At 34.4% G+C, this 18,141-nt stretch overlaps 2 protein-coding genes across 8 annotated transcripts in view; one reads left to right on the top strand and one right to left on the bottom strand.

Annotated features, from left to right (window-relative positions):
• The window catches only part of LOC126750701 (ubiquitin carboxyl-terminal hydrolase puf), a 146,370-nt gene extending 144,653 nt beyond the window's left edge, over window positions 1-1,717 (bottom strand). For 5 of the 6 annotated variants that reach the window (XM_050460392.1, XM_050460393.1, XM_050460394.1 and 2 more), the window contains exon 1: window positions 1,525-1,714. In XM_050460392.1, coding sequence (XP_050316349.1) covers window positions 1,525-1,567 — 43 coding nt within the window. In that variant the 5' untranslated portion in view covers window positions 1,568-1,714. Of the gene's footprint in view, window positions 1-1,524 lie in introns of all 6 variants that reach the window. The other variant, XM_050460397.1, reaches the window with a different exon arrangement.
• An 85-nt stretch (window positions 1,718-1,802) lies between these two features.
• On the top strand, window positions 1,803-18,036 carry LOC126750705 (derlin-1). 2 transcript variants are annotated; one of them, XM_050460410.1, is made up of 3 exons: window positions 1,803-1,995; window positions 2,054-2,415; window positions 17,546-18,036. In XM_050460410.1, exons 2-3 carry the CDS (start codon window positions 2,062-2,064, stop codon window positions 17,948-17,950), a joined length of 759 nt encoding a protein of 252 aa, XP_050316367.1. In that variant the 5' UTR covers window positions 1,803-1,995; window positions 2,054-2,061; the 3' UTR covers window positions 17,951-18,036. The 2 variants fall into 2 exon arrangements, with proteins under 2 accessions (XP_050316367.1, XP_050316366.1); XM_050460409.1 differs by having other exon boundaries at window positions 2,046-2,415.
• Window positions 18,037-18,141: the final 105 nt, after the last annotated feature.

The raw sequence follows: 18,141 nt of genomic DNA, 5'->3' as shown, positions 1-18,141 counted from the left end.
GTATCTGAATATATATGTTTGTATGGGTATGCTATGTAACACTTTTGTAAATGGATTCTGTAAATAAATAAACTTATTTAAATAATCAATATTGAAGTCTCCTGTTAATAATATTGTTGAATTAACTGAGAATTGACTCAACAAAATTTCTTGATTCTCTAAACAATCTCTAACATTTGTGGATGGTGACCTATAAATACAAATTACATAATCCATAATTATTTTAAAAAACACAATGGAAAATTCAAACACTTTCTTTTCCTGTAATAAAAAATTAAAGCTGTCAATTTTTTAACTTTTAAGTCTATTATGTAAAGATTGTTCCTCCATAATTAAAGTACCACCATGAATTGAACTTAATCTATCTAATCTAGCTACTACTACATAATTTGTCATATACCAAAGTTCAAGGCGTCATAACCAATGCTCAACTAAAGTCACAATACCAGGAAAATGGTAAGTGATTCAAGAAATATAAATAGTTCATCAATTTTGGGTTGTACAGACTGAATGTTTAAAAGAGCTATGCTGGTATTTCTATTAGCTTCTGTAAATAAAAATTTGCTTTACTCAAATCTTTTGAGTCCACTACTTCAAGCTATCAGACATAATTGGATTAATGCAATTTAGGCTACAGTGTGATGAAACCCATGTTCTCTAAACTCATTCACAAGCAATCTTGAGTATAGTACAAATTAACTTATAAAACTAATTATTTTAGAGTACTTATTCTTATTGTCAAATCTACTACCACATTTAATATAGAGAATAACATTTGTAAATATGCCAATTGATAGCAAACTTTTTGGCCTGGTATAAGTAGGCATAGCAGTAACATTACACAATATAGTATGCATATTAGTAACATTTAAGTCTAAGCATAAAGTAAAAATTATCTATTATTTTTTTCTATTCTCCTTTTTATATTGAAATAAAGAAATAAACACATTTCCAAAGAAGATTGTAACTACTTTTTTAACACATTTTTTAAATGAACATATGATCCCAGTTTTAATAGTTTCTGTTTTTATTTTTAGGTTTGCTATATTACTTATTAAAAGAGTGTAATTGTTTTCTTCTGTTCTTTTAGTTGTAAGCACCCTTATATGTGAAAAATCATCAATTGCTTGTAAGAGTATAAAGAAATAAATAAAGATTTATAGACTTATTCAAGGGCTAATGTGGCTACCACTAATTTTGCACAGAAAATATGATTTTAGTTAAAAATCTTCTTAACATATGCAAAGGAACAACGTATACCTGACGAGGCTCCTAAAAAAAAATTAGTAAATTCCCCTAAGAAATTTTTGTAAATAAATTGGGTGCAATGAAAAACTGTTTAATTTAACAAAGAAACCTATTTGTCTGTAAGCAACAGAGGTCAATATTTAAAAACATATTTTTTAAATGAAAATATATGACAATATAACAAACTTTTTTAAAATATTGAGTTATTGAACCATTTTTTTTTAAGTAATAGAAAAACCAACATAAAGAAAGCCTTTTAAATCCGGGAAAACTTACAAGAAACAAGCAGTTGCACGAAATCGGCGCATCCCTCGCACATGTTTACGCTCTAAAACTGTTGTTTGGCGAATTGTTCATCTCAAAATCACCGAATTTATTCAAAAATTACGGATTTTTATTAAAATATCGTAATTTTTCCGACAACAGAGATTAATGATAAACATCGGCCATCTTTTTTTGGGGATAACGTGTGACAGTTCGACTGTCAAAACGATTGACGGGTGGAGGGGCGTTCGCGATTTGTATTGGTCCTTTGGGCCACTTAACACCTGTCAACATTAATGACAATCATTTTTCTGTTTTGATCTGGAATAAGAATTTCACAAAAATATCAAATATTCGAAAAAGTTGCCTTGTCTCAATTAATTCGATGAAGAAACGTCCTAAACAGCAAAAGACCTGATCTGTCCATAATTTTAAGCAGACATTGTTATTTTTGGTGTAAATCTCTCTCATTCAGTTAAAAAGGTAACACTTATTTTTCAACCAAATTAGTTCTGTTCACAAAAATCTTTTAGTTTTTTAGTTAAAAATATGGCTGATATAGGTGACTGGTACCGTGGGATTCCAAGATTCACAAAAGCCTGGTTTACAGGCACAGTAGCCCTAACTTTATTAGGGCGCTTTGGCCTCCTCAACCCAGTTAACCTCATATTGCTTTACGAGCCATTAAAAAGGTTTCAGATATGGAGGCTGGTGACTTCGGTACTGTTTTACCCTCTAAGTCCACAAACTGGGTTTCACTATTTAATTAATTTGTATTTCTTATACACTTACTCGAGGAGATTAGAGGAGGGTACTTATCAAGGAAAACCAGCAGATTATGCATTTTTGCTAATGTTCAATTGGATTTGCTGTGTGATTATTGGGTTGGTGGCAGAAATGCCTGTAAGTATAACATAAAATAAATCAAACATTTATACAGGGTGTTACTTAATGGTATGTCACTATTTGAAGGGGGCATTCCTGGAGTGATTTTAAGTTTAGAAGTTTATTCTTTATTTACGGGATCAACCCCCCATTACAAACAAAGAAATTTAAATACAAAATAATATTTTAGCCTAACACCCAATTTATTTATTTATTTATTTATTTACGGAATCCATTTACAAAAGTGTTACATAGCATACCCATTCAAACATATATATTCAGATACAAAACTATCTATAAATCAATGAAAGGTGTAGATAAGTTAATTAATTAAAGCGCCCTATGAAATAATATTCTTTAACTGCTCCTTAAAAGATGTTATCCTAGAGTCAAAAAAGTTTATCTGTCATGACAGACCATTAGCACTTCGAGCCATTCATGTAATTGGCTCATTAATGCCATAATTGGTATGGTGGAATAGGACTGAAAATATTTCTGATTGTCTATTCAATCTGGAAGGCACCCTAAGTTTAAAAAGAGACAATAACTCGGGACAATCTATAGTAGCATTTAAAACCTTATGCATAAAACATAAGTCGAGTAATGTTCTTTGTGACTCTAATGTGGGTAAGTTCAGGTTATCCCTGACCCACTGATAGTAATACTCCTGTCTCCTGTAACCACATCTAAAAGCCGCCACCCTTAAAAATTTATTTTGAGTTTTTTCAATCTGCTCAATGTAGCAGTTATATGACGGGGACCACACAATTGAGCCATACTCCAAGATGGGCCTAACAAGAGAGCAATCAAGTAATCTAAAAGCAAACAAAGACAAATCAGTTGTAGACCGTTGGATAAAACCCAGCATTTTCATTGCTCTACCAGTCACCTGATTGATGTGACTTTTAAAAGACAACCTGGAATCAATAAATATTCCTAAGTCAGAAACCTCTGTTTTGACACCAATTGCTACATTATTTATTTTATAAAGAAAAGCAATAGGGTTTCTTTGCTTAGAAAAAGTAATCTTATGGCACTTATTGATATTAAGGGACATTCTATTCAATGGGCACCAATCAAAGAACAAATTGAGGTCTTTTTGCAGGAGCACAGCATCAGAAAGGGATGTGATAAGCCTAAATAGGTTCACATCATCAGCAAACATTAGCACACAACAATTTTCAAGTTTCCAAACTAAATCAATCAAAAAGAGGCAAAACAAAACAGGGCCTGAATTTAACACTCCATAACAAAAATAATACAGTTAATATCATATGTAGCCACATTCCAACAAGTAATATAAACTATTAAGTCAAAATCAATTTTTGTGTTTATTGTGCATTAATATAGTATATATACACAAAAGGTGTTATTTGCGTTAAACAATCTTCCATAACACCATACATACAATTATGGTACTGTTAAAAAACAATAATTAAATAAAAATAAATATACAGACAACTTAGTAGACTATTGAGAAGAGCAAAACAAAAAAAAATAATTAAGCTATCATCTGTTGTAAAAACTTGGTGTATTGATTCTTAAAAAAATAATGACCATAGCCAGCCACCAGCAAATAATTTGAATTGAGAAATTCCACCGCACTTAGTTTTCAAATTTTGTTGTGAAATGAAAGGGAATATCAAAATGAGCCACATTTCTATAGTTAAAGTTATGTGAAGTGCCCCTTGCAGTCAAATATTCTGTAAGATAAGATGGAGAGTTGTGTTTTACAATTTGATATACAAACATAGCAAAGTGAAGGTCAACACGAAAATTGTATTTTAAATGTTTATTATTGATATATAATGGAGTAATGTGGTCAAACTTACGACCTCCATAAGCAAAACGCATACACATATTTTGAGCCAATTGTATTTTAGTTTTATACTCATCTGTATGGTAGCTGTAGTAAACCGAGTTACAGTAGTCTAGCTGTGGCAGGATTAAGGATTCCACCAAGAGGTATTCAATATGGTCAGGAAGAACATATTTAAAAGAATAAAGGCTCTTTAATTTTAAGTAAACAGAGCACAGCTTCTTCAAAATATGCTGCCGAAAATTCATCGCAACATCTATTACAAGGCCCAGATTTCTAGCATATTTAACAGACGGGATAATTACTCCTTTTATATGAATGGTTGTAAAATTGAACCTAATGAACTTAGCCCTGACGGCCTCGGACCCAATAATCAGGTGTACACTTTTTTTGACATTAAGCAACAAACCATGCCCACAAGACCAGTCGGAGACATTGTCCAGATTAACATTGACACCAGCAAGTCCCTCGCAAGAATCTTCAGGATAAAATGAACATAGAAGCTGAGTGTCATCAGCATATAGATGTGATGAGCATTGATGAATCTGAGATGGTAAGTCAGCGGTAAAAAAGGCAAAAAGTACGGGACCAAGAATGGACCCCTGAGGCACTCCATATGTTGAAGATATTAAATGTCAGACCTAGCTCCATCAAGGTCCACAACCTGCTATGCTTTGGATATGATGAGAAGCAGCCACAAGCTTGATCAGAAAATCCAAAAAAGTGCAGCTTAGCAATAAGGTTGGTTAATAAGGTCAAATGCCTTACTATAATCTAAAAGTACCAGACAGGAGACCTTTGATTCCATGTTTTTAGATATGCAACTAGTAACCCTGCTATGTGCCGTTGCTGTGCTATGACAAGCTCTAAATCCAGACTGAACATCCGGCAGTATGTGTTGAGAATGAACAAAATTCATCAAAAATCAGTCGGAAACCAGTCGTTCAAGCATTTTCCCAAGGATCGTCAAGAGGCTAATTGGTCGTAATTGATCCAGACTACCGACATGTGTAGTCTTGGGCAGTGGCTTTACTAATGCCGTTTTCCACATGATAGGATATTCGGCATTCTGTAAACAGTCATTGTAAATAGACGTTATCACAGAAGCGAAAAAATCAATGCTAAACAGAAGCATATTGTAACTTATCCCATCATTACCCATACATTTTGATTTAATCTGCGAAATTGATTTATAAACATCATACTCTGTAACTATTGATAATTTGAAGGTGTTATGCGATGAAGGTAATATAGCGTTGGACGAATAATATTTGACCAGCTCTGGGTCCACTGGGATTGCCCTATCGCTTATGCTGGCAAAGTAATCGCTGATTCTTGTTCACCAGTCTTATTAAAACCATAACAAATAACAATCCATATTAGCCCAATATTTGAATAAAATTAACAATAAATAAAAATATATCAAATCATTTACTATTAATTTAGATCCAACATTAATCAATAGGAATTCACTAATCCACATTATAACAACCAAATTATGGAAATAACAAAAAAATAGTAATAATAATATTACCCGATGACACTAATAGATTTTTGAACACTGAAATTAAATTAAATTTTTAATTTGCCACTTAAAACTAGATAAAGAAGTGCCCAAAATTCAACTTCATTAGAATTAATAAATTTAAGTGTCTGTTCAATAGGGGAGTGGGATGCATAGTTAGTGCTATGCAATGGTAGTGAGAATAATCTATTATGTCTAAAATTCCTAGATGATATATTGAAAGATATTGCACCAAGGAGTTCAGGACAGTTTAACTGACGATTTACCAATTTATACAAGACCACCAGTCTAAACTCTCCTTTGCCTCAGCGTTGATAAGTCCAACAACCTCTGAGCATCATCATAAATGTGATCATTGGGAATCCTTATACCAAGCTTATATAAACAAAATCGAATTTATTTTGGACCATTTCTAGGTCAGTACAACAATTTGTTTCAAAAGGGGACCATATCATTGATGCATATTTCAACTGTGATACAAGAGACATATATTATCCTTTTACAGGTATCAACGGAAAATTCCCTGCAATTATGCAAAACAAAGCCTAAAACTGTTGAAGAGTTAAGAACCAGATTAGTCATATGTGTGTTAAAGTTTAGATGCCCATCAAACAAAACTTTTAAGAGTCAAATTTTTTATTTTTCTTGTAGAAACTAATAAACTTTTACTCACATTCAGAAACAGTTCATTGGCAATACACCATTGATTAAGCATAGTCAGTCTGTAGAATGAATGATAGAAGTTCAAAGATCAATAAATATACTCAATGAATAAAAAAAAGGAAACCCAACTTAATCTAATAAAAGATAGGCATTATGATTTTAATGAATTTAAAATTCAAAAAGCACCAAATTCCTCCATAATAAACAAAAAAATGTTAAACTTTGTACATTTAAATATCAACAGCCTAAGAAAAAATGTTGACAGCTTTTTAGTATTGTCATTTTGCATAGCATACCTTTTTATTTATTTATTAATGGTATGGACCAATTTTACCAGAATAAAACAATACAAAATCAGATCAAAATATGCTTTATTGTGATAAGAGATAATCTTCGTCGACAAAGCTACATGGGAAGAATGGCATTACCATACATAGGTACAAACCAAAAAAAACACATATACAATGCACAAATTATACAAAGTATAAAATAGCAACTAAAATAATGCTCAAAAAAGAAAATCTCTTACAGCAAAACTTAAGTACTACATACACATTTCTGACAGGGCACAGACAAATATTCGTGAGAAAATATATAATGTCATATGTTAAAATCTATCTAAAAAGAAGTAATTTACTTCATAGTAGCCTCTTTCAACCAACAAATTTTTAACCCTTTTTCTAAAGATTCTATTACTTTGCACTTCCTTAATATCCGCTGGAAGATGATTAAACATTTTTTTACCATCAAATATAAATAACCTTTTTATTATTGAGTTTTATGTTAAAAGTTAATTTTAACAATTTATTTTATTTTATGATTTTATGGAATCGAAGTTTATGGTTGTCAAACGAATAATACCTTTTTTCTCAAGTAAATAATTTTTGCCTGAACTTTCTCCCAAATCCCAACATGTGTTTTTACCTACTTTTTAAGAAATGCCTTTGTTACCAGTTTAGCTTAAGTGCACTTAAAAATCCATTTTTCTCCTCAAGTTCACTTAAGTGTTGGCCCCATGACACACGTGCATCCCACATTTTTACCCAACATTTCACCCCGAGTCCCACGAGAAAAAATCAGTATTCACTCAGTCACCGCAAAAAGAAGTACCTACTCTCGCGCCCTCGAAACACAAGGTTTCTTTCACCAGTGAAGGAATTCACAAAGCTTAAAGTACCGAGAAAATAAGTTAGTCAAGAGCAAGTTGGCGCAAGCAATTCCTCTCTCTCTCACTCTCTTCCGTTTAAGTATTTGTCTAAAGTTCATATATGTATACCTAATTGTTACGATAAAGTAGTTTAAGTTATGTAAAAAAGTCTATAGTGAATAAGTGTGCGTAAAGGTGGAAAACTGAACTGAAAGTGAGTGCAACGTTGTGAGTGCAACAGTGGTTGTCAATAGCTGCACAAACCAAGGTGACGTTAGTGCTAATGCCGTTCCTGGTTCCTGCTAAGTTCCTGCTATTGGTCTTGTGATTCTGGAAGGCTGGTAACGTCAACTAATATTGTAAACCCTGGTAAATAACTAACTTCAACATTGTAAATCGTTCATTAGTCTATACCTGTTAATTATTACTAACCAAAAGGTACAATAAACCCTTATGTAATCGTAAATCACAACTGTGTAATTTATTGAACTGGACCTATGTCATCGAAGGGCTCGTCAATGCAGTAGCCGTTGCTCGAGCAGGTATAGGTAGGTTTTTTAAGAAACCCTAATCTATATTCATGGTCCTTCGAGCCGGATTTTCCCAAGTTGTGATTTTACGATTCATCTAAACAAAAACAAAACATACTTCTTGTGTAAAAAGTATATAATTGGTTCCGACATATGTGTCGGTGGTCCTTCGAGTAAACAGTATTTTAGTTAATTACTTACTAACAAACCTTTTAGTTATTTGTCCCTTGTTATTTTTACTTGTTATAATTGTTATTTGGAAATAAGTAACAACTCACTTTTTACTTTTTCTTTTAAATTGTTTATTGGTAATTAGTTTATTTTCTCTTAACAATTATTGTTTAAATTTAAAGAAAATCTATTCCCAAAAAATAAGCATCTGGTTGTCTCGTCATTTTTTGTGTTTATTCTGTAAGCCTAAAACAAAAAAATAAAATGGCTGAAGGAATAGAAATATCAGTAGAAGCGTTGGTTAAAAATCGCGGATATTTAAAGGCTAAAGTAACACGAATTGTTAATTGGTTTTTAGAAAATAATGATAGTATACATGACTTTTTAGAAATTCAGGTACGTGAAAGTATGTTAACCCACGCTTTTAAAGATTTTGAAGAGGTAGAAAAACAAATTGTAGTTTTAGATATAAGTAAAGTAGACAAGGATGATGTAGAAGACAAATACTTAACGTGTGTTGCTAAAATGCAACGTAAAATTTTAGAACTTTCCCCGCAAGCGCCAACTCAAGCAAGACATATAGTTCCCCAACACTCTCATTCCCCAAATGTTAGTTTGCCCCAAATTAGCATACCTCCATTTAACGGAGACATCACTAAATGGAATGCCTTTTTTCAACTTTTTTCTACCCTTATTCTAGATAATCAATCTCTCTCTGATATTCAAAGATTAATTTATTTAAAATCTTATTTAAGAGATGAACCCCTAAATTTGGTCGATAATTTACAATTGACCACTGAAAACCTCCAAATTGCCCTAAATACCCTTAGACAAAGATATGATAATCAATTATCAATTATTTTTGCCCATATTAAAAATTTAGTTGACATTCCTATCCTAAATAAGGTATCCTCACACACACTTAGGGAATTTATAGTTTGCATAAAACAGAACTTTGATTCACTGAAAAATCAAAACATTCCAGTAGACCACTGGGATTTAATTTTAATTTATATTTTTTCTCAAAAATTAGACTTTGGCACAAGAAAGGCATATATATCCGAGAGAGGTTCTCAAATGCGCTCTTCCTCACATGTGGTCCCTAAGCTTGAAGAATTTCTAAGCTTTTTAGAAAAGCGTTGTTCGGTGTTAGAAGATCTCTCTGAAAGCCCTTCAACTAGAAATTATTCCCATGGACGTTCTTCTCAACACAACACTCCCTTTGTTAAAAAAATTTCACACTATGCTCATGGTGGGCAACGCCAAGGCAACCAAGTCATACCTCAAAACTCTCCTCAAAACTCTCGCTCACATTTTGTTGCAGGACAAAAGTGTCCTTTTTGTGAGCACCCTGATCACAAAATTTATACTTGTTTTAAATTTAAAGATCTTAGTTTAAAACAGAAACAGGATTTTGTTAATCATAATAATCTATGTTTTAATTGTCTCGGTTCAAGGCATCAAGTAAAAAACTGTACATCTCAGAGGTGCCAGATTTGTCATATGAAACACCATTCTCTTTTGCATCCAATGGATGATGCAGCACAGCCCTTGCAAAGCAGAAATTCACATTGGAGGCCAAATCCTCAAACCCAAAATGAACGATCTCAAAATTTTAACAGAAATTCGCTTCTCATAAATAGCTCCCATTCTCGGAATCAAGGTTCAAGCCAAAGCTCCTCTCAGACTCAAGAACCACAAATCCCAAGCACAAGCAATGAAATTAACTCGAATCGCCCTCACGCTAATAAACCTGTGACTTTGTCAGTTTTCGCCACTGAAGATAATGAAGTTTTATTAGGTACTTCATTGATTCAAATACCCGACAAGAATGGTCATTTTATTATTGCAAAGGCAATATTAGATCCCGGGAGTACTATATCAATAGTAACCCAATCGCTGGTTCAAAGACTTGATCTCTCTCCTAAGACGCAGCCAATACAAATCTCTGGTATTGGCGGCAAAATTAAGCACTCTAATCACGCAATTTCCCTGAGAATTCATTCCTGTCACAATCACGATTACTTCCTGAATGTTAACTGCTGTGTATTAGACAAAATCACAGAAAAATCCCCTCACTTTAAAGTCAACAAATTTATGTTGAACCTTCCCAATAATACACCGCTTGCAGACCCCTACTTTGATACGCCTTCTACAATAGATTTATTGTTGGGAGCAGATGTATACTACCACATTCTTTCAGGCGAATACACCAAGGTTAACAACGACTCTTTAACGTTGGTAGGTACCTACTTTGGCCACATTCTTTCAGGATTAATCCCCTCCCAAGCTCTCGTTCACAAAACCCCTTTGGCAAATTCTAAGAATTGCTTTTTAGTGAAATTATTAAATTCAGATTGCTCACTGGACTCATTAATTGAGAAATTTTGGTTACTAGAAGATGTCTCGCCCACTCACGAAAAACCCCTATCCCCTGAAGATTCTATGGTTGAACAGAATTTTCAAAATACCACGGTATTTAAAGATGGTCATTTTCAAGTCGACTTACCCCTTAAAAGGCCCCAAGAGTCACATCCGCTAGGAGAGTCATATTCATTAGCCAAGAAAAGGTTTCACCACTTAGAAAAGCGTTTTCAAAAATCTCCTGACCTTTTTCTTGAATACAAAAAATTTATCGGTGAATATATCTCACTCAATCATGCACGAATTATTCCCCTTTCCCTTAGAACTGAAAATCACAAAAATCGATACTTTCTGCCTCACCACTGTGTAATTCGTGAGGACAGTACAAGCACTAAACTTCGTGTAGTGTTTGACGGATCTATGAAAACGTCTTCTGGGCTATCACTCAATGACGTAATGCATAAAGGATATACAGTTCAACCTGAACTGTTTGATATTTTACTTAGGTTTCGAAGTTTTAAATTCGCTCTCACTTCTGATATCGAAAAAATGTATAGACAGGTGCGCGTTAACCCAAATCAAACTTACCTGCAAAATATTTTATGGCGCGACCATCCCTCTCAGCCAATGCAATGCATTGAATTACTCACCGTCACTTATGGCACGAACTGTGCCCCCTATTTGGCTACACGCACCCTGAATGAACTTGCCATTATTCATAAAGACGATTATCCTCTTGCGTCTCAAGCTATTTTATCTCAATGTTACGTGGACGATGTTCTCTGTGGGCAAGATACCTATGAAAATTTGGTAGAATTACATAGGCAGCTGTTGGAACTTTGCAAGATTGGAAATTTTCACTTACATAAATGGTGTTCAAATAGCAATTTATTTTTGTCCAAAACTTGTGATAATGGGTCCCAAGAAAGTTTCACCATAGAAACCGAGGGAATTTCAAATAAAGTCCTTGGTGTAGGCTGGAATCCCGACTCAGATGAGTTTTTTATCTCTTTACCTGATACTAGGTCCGAAAGCATAATTACTAAACGTATAGTTTTATCTAAAATTGCGCAAATGTACGACCCCTTAGGATTCATAGCTCCCATTGTTGTAAATGCTAAATTAATTATGCAAAACATTTGGAAGGAAAAAATCAATTGGGATGAACCCCTGAAAGAACCCATTTTAACCCAATGGACCACCTTTATTAAAGATCTTCCCCAACTAATGTGTTTAAAAATTCCACGTTTTTTCCTAGCTAATAATAATCCCAGTTCACTTCAAATCCATGGATTTTCAGATGCCAGCAGGAAGGCATATGGTGCGTGTGTGTATATAAGAGCCCTTTATCCTAACAAAAATGTCTCTTGTCAACTTATTACTGCCAAAAGTAGAGTAGCCCCGATAAGAGAAATTACAATTCCCCGCATGGAACTCTGTGGAGCACTTTTACTTTCCAATTTAGTCACTCGTGTGTGTTCCATATTAAAAGAAAGATTTTCAGTTGACAACATTAATCTTTGGACTGACTCTGAGATTGTACTTGCTTGGTTAAATGCCCACCCTTCTCGTTTCAATGTGTTTGTAGCAAACCGCATTTCTCAAATTCAGGTTTTATCCCAAGACTGCAAATGGCGTCATATTCCAACTGCGGATAATCCAGCTGATCATCTTTCTCGCGGATTTACCGCAGACCAGATTCTCACCTCTACGCTTTGGTGGAACGGCCCAAAGTTCTTACTGGATCCGAATTTAAATTTAAAAATGTATGAAAAGGGACCTTGCTCCACTGAAGAAGAAGCAAGAAAAGCAAAAACGGTCTTGCTTGTTAACTCCGAAGATTTCTGGATAACACTTTTTAATCGGTTTTCTAACTTCTCGCGATTGCAACGAACTATTGCATTTATACATAGATTTGTAAATAATTGTAAAGGTAATGGTAAAAAATTTTATGGTGCTTTAGCTGTAACTGAATTAAAGGCTGCAGAAATTTTTATAGTAAAGCAAGTTCAACACCAAACGTTTTCAAAGGAAATCAGTGAACTAAAGTCAGAAGAAAGAAAAATTTCAAACAAGCAAGTCCTTAGGTTAAACCCCTTTATCGATACCTCCAATCTCATAAGGGTTGGAGGCAGATTATCCCAAGCACCCATATCATTTAATCAAAAATTTCCAATTTTATTGCCCTCAAAAAACCATGTTGTTGGACTCTTGCTAAAAAAGGAACACATTAGGTTAGGACATGCTGGTCCTCAAACGATATTGTCAAATATTCGTCTTAAATACTGGCCGCTAAATGGATTAAGAGAAATAAAAAAGATCTCTATAAACTGTTTACAATGCTATAAATTTAAGCTTAAAACAGGAGAACAAATTATGGCAGATCTCCCTAAATCCAGAGTTGTCCCTTCTAGACCGTTTTTAACAACAGGTGTCGATTTTGGAGGACCATTTATTATTAAATCGTCATCTCTTCGACGCGCCAAAATTGAAAAGGCGTATATCGCTTTATTTGTATGCATGGTCACTAAAGCTGTTCATTTGGAGCTAGTATCAAGTCTCTCTTCACAAGCATTTTTAGCATGCTTTAAACGTTTTATTTCAAGACGTGGATGCCCGGCAACAATTTTTAGTGACAATGGTACAAATTTCTCTGGTGCCAGCAATCAAATTAAAGAAGTTTATGACACGCTTAAGTCACAACAGACACAAGAGCAATTGACTGCATTTTTCTCATGCCATGAAATACAGTGGCAATTTATACCTCCTTTCTCTCCTCACTGGGGTGGTCTTTGGGAGGCAGCTATAAAAAGTACTAAACATCACTTACGAAGATTAATTGGAAACCAGAATTTAACCTTTGAAGATTTTTCCACTATTTTAGCACAAATTGAGGCTATTTTAAACTCCAGGCCACTTCTTCCCCTATCAGCTGATCCACTGGACTTAACTTGTCTTACCCCTGGACATTTTTTAGTTGGAAGTCCTCTCGTTTCGTACCCTGAGCCCAATGTCTCGTCAATTCCTGAAAACCGCTTAGATCGTTGGCAAAGGTTAAGTCAGATTCAACAATTCTTTTGGACTAGATGGACCAAAGAGTATCTCAACAATCTTCAGAATAGGCCTAAATGGATGTCCCCAGTCCCCAATATTGAAACAAATGACCTTGTTCTTCTTAAAGATGAGAACACCAAACCTCTTGATTGGCCGTTGGCCAGAGTAGTAGACACTTTACCTAATAAAGATGGTAAAATACGCTTGGTAAAAATTAGGACTAAAAATGGAATATTTACTAGAAATATAACCAAATTATGCCCGTTGCCCAAATCTGATAGTAACTTAGTTTAACCATAGTATTTCTTGATAAGTTTTGTCTATAAGTTATAATGTATAATGTTTGTTGAAGGCAAAGCCTTCAAAAGGGGGGAGTATGTTAAAAGTTAATTTTAACAATTTATTTTATTTTATGATTTTATGGAATCGAAGTTTATGGTTGTCAAACGAATAATACCTTTTTTCTCAAGTAAATAATTTTTGCCTGAACTTTCTCCCAAATCCCAACATGTGTTTTTACCTACTTTTTAAGAAATGCCTTTGTTACCAGTTTAGCTTAAGTGCACTTAAAAATCCATTTTTCTCCTCAAGTTCACTTAAGTGTTGGCCCCATGACACACGTGCATCCCACATTTTTACCCAACATTTCACCCCGAGTCCCACGAGAAAAAATCAGTATTCACTCAGTCACCGCAAAAAGAAGTACCTACTCTCGCGCCCTCGAAACACAAGGTTTCTTTCACCAGTGAAGGAATTCACAAAGCTTAAAGTACCGAGAAAATAAGTTAGTCAAGAGCAAGTTGGCGCAAGCAATTCCTCTCTCTCTCACTCTCTTCCGTTTAAGTATTTGTCTAAAGTTCATATATGTATACCTAATTGTTACGATAAAGTAGTTTAAGTTATGTAAAAAAGTCTATAGTGAATAAGTGTGCGTAAAGGTGGAAAACTGAACTGAAAGTGAGTGCAACGTTGTGAGTGCAACAGTGGTTGTCAATAGCTGCACAAACCAAGGTGACGTTAGTGCTAATGCCGTTCCTGGTTCCTGCTAAGTTCCTGCTATTGGTCTTGTGATTCTGGAAGGCTGGTAACGTCAACTAATATTGTAAACCCTGGTAAATAACTAACTTCAACATTGTAAATCGTTCATTAGTCTATACCTGTTAATTATTACTAACCAAAAGGTACAATAAACCCTTATGTAATCGTAAATCACAACTGTGTAATTTATTGAACTGGACCTATGTCATCGAAGGGCTCGTCAATGCAGTAGCCGTTGCTCGAGCAGGTATAGGTAGGTTTTTTAAGAAACCCTAATCTATATTCAGAGGGTGTCACACATTTTTTAATTTTGGCTAAATCCCTATTTACTGTATTATTTAGGTTTTCAACACTAACATAATGCCAAAGTACCGTTGCATCATCTGCAAATTGAGTAAATATACCTTGTATATCAAGGTTTGCCATATCATTTATATACAGGGTGGTCCATTTAACTTGAGACATCGCAATATCTCGAAAACTAAACATGTATTTAGAAAATGTTTCATGTGAAGTTTGAATGGTTTCCAGGGGGTCATAAAATGACGTCATTGGTTTGACCTTGAGTTGACGTCTTCAAGGTCAAATGAACGTCTACTTAACTTTTTTGCATAGAAACCTCTATTTTTTTTAATAGTATCTGATTTAGCGTTAAAAAATAAGTAACTTTCATCTAACACTTTTTAACATGCGACCTCTCCTTTTCAAGATATTAATTCTTGATTCTTTTACGAATTTTTTCCTTGACAATAACATTAGAAACATGAATAGCTTTGGTTCAGCAATTCTTCAATATTATTGTGACAAGGCATTGTTAATCAATAATCAATGCAAGTTGTTATAATGCGAAAATTTTTTATAGTGAACAGATCTCACGTGTTTATTTTAGTCGATTGTAAACAAATACTGATGAATAAAGTAAATGAGAGATTATTTTGGTTCACAGTATTCGTTCAGTTATCAAGTATTTGACTATTTTGTTGAGTGACTATGGAATCCCTAACAATAAATGAAAAAGTTTAAATGGTCCTTATCTATGGTGAATCTGAACAGAATATTAATAGAGCCATTGAACTGTATACCATGCGACATCCTCAACGGCGACTTCCATCGCGAGCATCATTTTATCGTGTAGTGAACCACTTTATAGAAGATGGAAGTGTAAGAACGATAAATCGATCACGAAAGAAAAGCATTACCAGTCAAAATAATGAAATTGCCGTCTTAGCTCCAGTTGCCCATAATCCTGGAGACAGCTCACGATCAATTTCTTCTGATTCGGAATCTCCAAAACAACTGTCCTGAGAATTTTGAAACGCCACAAGTTTCATCCGTATCACTTGTCGTTACATCAAGAGCTTCACGGGAATGATTTCCGAAATCGAAGTTTTGTGAATGGGCCCAAAATCAGTTGCATGAAAATAACCATTTCTTTCTGCGCGTTTTATTCACCGATGAAGCTTCATTTACAAACTATGGTGTAGTTAATCGTCATAACATGCATTATTGGGCAGTTGAAAATCCCAGGTAGTTTCGAGCGATAGAACATCAGCGGCCATGGTTTGTGAATGTGTGGCATCATCAATGATAAAGTCATAGGACCTTATTTTATTGATGGTGTCCTTACAGGCCAAAAATACCGTAATTTTTTGCTGGAGCAGTCCACTGGCCGCCACGGTCACCTGATTTGACGCCCTTAGATTTTTTCTATGGGGTTATTTGCCACTAACGACTCCCGAAAATATGAAGCTGCGAATCACGGAGGTTTGCCGGCAGATAACTCCACAGATGCTGCACTCTGTTCATCGATCGTTTAGAAAGCGAGTCGAAAAATGTATAGAAGTGGAAGGTTGTCAACGCTTTGAACATTTATTGAAATAATTTTCTGACTTTTTTGTTTCAATTTCTTTTATTTGAACTTTGTACGTTTTATTTTCAAGTTTTCGATTCTGTTGATAATAAAATTGTATCATAAGATACTTTCACTCCTTTTGATAGATCATCAGATACTACCTACAAGGGCAAATGTCATTGTCAAGAAAAAAATTCGTAAAAGAATCAAGAATTAATATCTTGAAAAGGAGGGGTCGCATGTAAAAAAGTGTCAGATAAAAGTTACTTATTTTTTAACGCTAAATCAGATACTATAAAAAAAACAGAGGTTTCTATGCAAAATAGTGAAGTTGACCTTCATTTCACCTTGAAGACGTCCACTTAAGGTCAAACCAATAACGTGATTTTATGGCCCCTGGAAACCATTCAAACTTCACATGAAACATTTTCTGGATTCATGTTTAGTTTTCGAGATATTGCGATGTCTCAAGTTAAATGGACCACCCTGTATATAAATGATATGGCAAACCTTGATATACAAGGTATATTTATTCAATTTGCAGATGATGCAACAGTACTTTGGCATGATGTTAGTGTTGAAAACCTAAATAATACAGTAAATAGGGATTTAGCCAAAATTAAAAAATGCCGTGACTGCAACAAGCTAACTTAATCAGAAACAAAATGGGACCCAACACTGGTTCCTGTGGGACACCATGTGAAACAGGCTGCTGTTTTGAGGAGGAACCACCTAAGGAAACACTTTGATACCGATCCTTCAAATACGATGCGAACCATTGCAAGATAACTAATATTAATTCAACTTGAGCTAGATAATACTGCACCCTTCAAACTATGACATACCATTAATTAATACCATGTATATATTTGAGATGTACTTACTTTTCATCTATATTGTTTCCTTAAGTTTCTTGTGGCGAAATGAATAATATATTCCTAATTAATTAAAGCTGATAAGGATTATAATAGAGTAACATTTTCAGCTTCTAATGGACCCAATGGTTCTCTCAGTTCTCTACATCTGGTGCCAGCTGAACAAAGACGTAATAGTGACCTTTTGGTTTGGAACCCGCTTCAAAGCAGTGTTCCTCCCTTGGGTTCTTTTGGGATTCAATTTAGTCATATCAGGAGGAGGAGTAATGGAACTAATAGGTATCCTAATTGGTCACCTATATTTCTTCCTCGCCTTTAAATATCCCCAGGAATTGGGCGGACCGGCTTTACTTTCCACACCGGGGTTTTTAAAGAATATATTTCCGGATGAAATTGGGGGTGTGCATGGGTTCGGGCAGGCACCAGAGAGGCCTCCCGGCGTACCCAGAGGACCTGGTGTGTTCAGGGGGGGTCACAATTGGGGATCAGGGCAGGTGTTGGGTGGGAACCAGTAAGTTTATTAATTCTTCTTAGTGTTCATGTTATAATATTGTCGTACTGATTTTTATTAATTTTAAAATAATAAAGAGTTATTTGTGGATACAGGCATTATTTTTTTGTAAACTTTTTAATAATTGCGTGCGAATATTGTATGAGAGTAAAAATGCGTATAAATTGTGTAAATATTTTTATTGCAAAAAGAAAC

This window comes from Anthonomus grandis, chromosome 2, assembly GCF_022605725.1.
Source record: "Anthonomus grandis grandis chromosome 2, icAntGran1.3, whole genome shotgun sequence".
Classification (NCBI taxonomy): Eukaryota; Metazoa; Arthropoda; class Insecta; order Coleoptera; family Curculionidae; genus Anthonomus; species Anthonomus grandis.
Note: the sequence above shows the minus strand (reverse complement) of the source record. Positions and strands in the feature narration are given on the sequence as shown.

Excerpts from the sequence above, each read along its gene's own strand:
- LOC126750705 (XM_050460410.1), top strand. The coding sequence starts at position 2,062 with ATGGCTGATATAGGTGACTGGTACCGTGGGATTCCAAGATTCACAAAA. Across the intron at positions 2,416-17,545 it reads GGTTGGTGGCAGAAATGCCT|CTTCTAATGGACCCAATGGT; the intron begins GTAAGTATAACA and ends TAACATTTTCAG.